Source organism: Penaeus monodon, chromosome 32 (genome assembly GCF_015228065.2).
Source record: "Penaeus monodon isolate SGIC_2016 chromosome 32, NSTDA_Pmon_1, whole genome shotgun sequence".
Classification (NCBI taxonomy): Eukaryota; Metazoa; Arthropoda; class Malacostraca; order Decapoda; family Penaeidae; genus Penaeus; species Penaeus monodon.
Window position 1 is genome coordinate 7,624,978 of NC_051417.1, and position 1,551 is coordinate 7,626,528.

Here is a 1,551-nt window from a genome sequence, read left to right on the forward strand (position 1 = left end):
AATCAGATGAGTAAATTACAGGTTACATATCAACATTAGAAGTGTCCATATAATAAAAATCCATCTTACCAAAAGAATATTCGTTGCGGACGCACTGCTGGAGGAGTTGGTATGGGTTGTTTGTGAGGGCAATTTCGTACCAAACACCAGCATACTGAAACAGGAAAGAACCATCACTGTATTTCTAGTATCAAAATTTATTTGTAAATATTGCATTGCTAAATTATATCATATAACTGCATAATTAATAAACTCGATGTAAGTTTTACATACCTTAGGATGATTAGGAATCTGTTCATCGAAGAGTGATTTCTCGTCCACCGCAGGACATCTTCCTGGAACGACGAAGTCGGGGATCTTGTCAGCAGCGACGGCTGATACAACAGCAAGGAAGAACAGAGATGCATTCATGGTGATCACTTCTGCCGTATCATGAGCGGCTGCTGCCTTATATAATCCGACCGTGCTTACGGCTCCGGAGATGAGGTTTCAAGGTGTTTCCAGACTGTTAGATTACATTGCGAATTAACGCAGAACAAAGATGATAATGCATTTTATTTATCAGTAATACCTTTCTCTGATACCAGTGTGAAGGTACAAAAAGTAACATTGATAATACAGCAGAAAGAAAACAAATAATATAAGTCGAAACTGACAACAGAGGTTGACCATCAAAGCTCCGCCCACGAAAATGGGATATAAGAACGCCAGGAACTCTTGCAAGGAACACAATTGAAAAACCATCATGTTCACCACACTCGTAGCTGCTACCCTCGTGGCTCTTGTCGCTGCTGACGGCATCCCAGACTTCGTTGTACCTGGAAAATGCGCTAAAGTGGCCAACCAAGACAAGTTCGATCTTCGCAGGGTAAATACTCGTATTCTTTTGTATATGTTATATACTTTTATTGGTTTTAATATAGTCCTCTTCATAATTTGAAGGAATCTACATGTTTCAACCTTATTTCTTTTTCCCCCACAGTACTCCGGCCGGTGGTATCAGACCCAAATCATCGACAACGCTTACCAGCCATACACTCGCTGCATCCACTCCAACTACGACTACTCTGACTCTGACTACGGCTTTAAGGTGACCACAGCTGGATTCAGCCCCAACAACGAGTACCTGAGACTGGAGGGCAAGATCTACCCCACAAAGGACTTCCCAGCTGCTCACATGCTCATTGATTTCCCTACCGGTACGTTTCTGCCGTATCATTTACAATGCATGTTGTTTGCATTGGGGAAAATAGAATTGATATTGTCTACTAAATCATCGACTAATAAGCTCTTCCTTTTGTTTTAGTTTTCGCCGCTCCCTATGAAGTGATCGAGACCGACTACGAGACGTACTCGTGCGTGTATTCCTGCATCGACTGGAACGGCTACAAGTCCGAGTTCGGCTTCGTCTTCTCCCGCACCCCACAGACGTCCGGTCCAGCCAGCGACAAGTGCGCCTCCGTCTTCCGCAAGAATGGAGTCGACTTCGCCTTATTCAATGACGTTGCTCATACGGCCGAATGTGTCTACAGAGCTTAATTCGTTACAGTT

General features: G+C 43.4%; 2 protein-coding genes across 2 annotated transcripts in view; one reads left to right on the plus strand and one right to left on the minus strand.

Moving 5' to 3' along the window:
• The window catches only part of LOC119593420 (crustacyanin-C1 subunit-like), a 1,292-nt gene extending 879 nt beyond the window's left edge, over positions 1-413 (minus strand). The window contains exons 1-2 of the mRNA XM_037942351.1: positions 274-413; positions 70-154 (exon numbers count right to left, since the gene is read on the minus strand). Of these exons, the coding sequence (XP_037798279.1) occupies positions 70-154; positions 274-411 (223 nt within the window). The 5' untranslated portion in view covers positions 412-413. The remainder of the gene's footprint in view (positions 1-69; positions 155-273) is intronic.
• Positions 414-729: 316 nt separating this feature from the next.
• Positions 730-1,543, plus strand: LOC119593429 (crustacyanin-A2 subunit-like). The gene is made up of 3 exons (XM_037942360.1): positions 730-868; positions 983-1,199; positions 1,307-1,543. Exons 1-3 carry the CDS (start codon positions 746-748, stop codon positions 1,537-1,539), a joined length of 573 nt encoding a protein of 190 aa, XP_037798288.1. The 5' UTR covers positions 730-745; the 3' UTR covers positions 1,540-1,543.
• Positions 1,544-1,551: the final 8 nt, after the last annotated feature.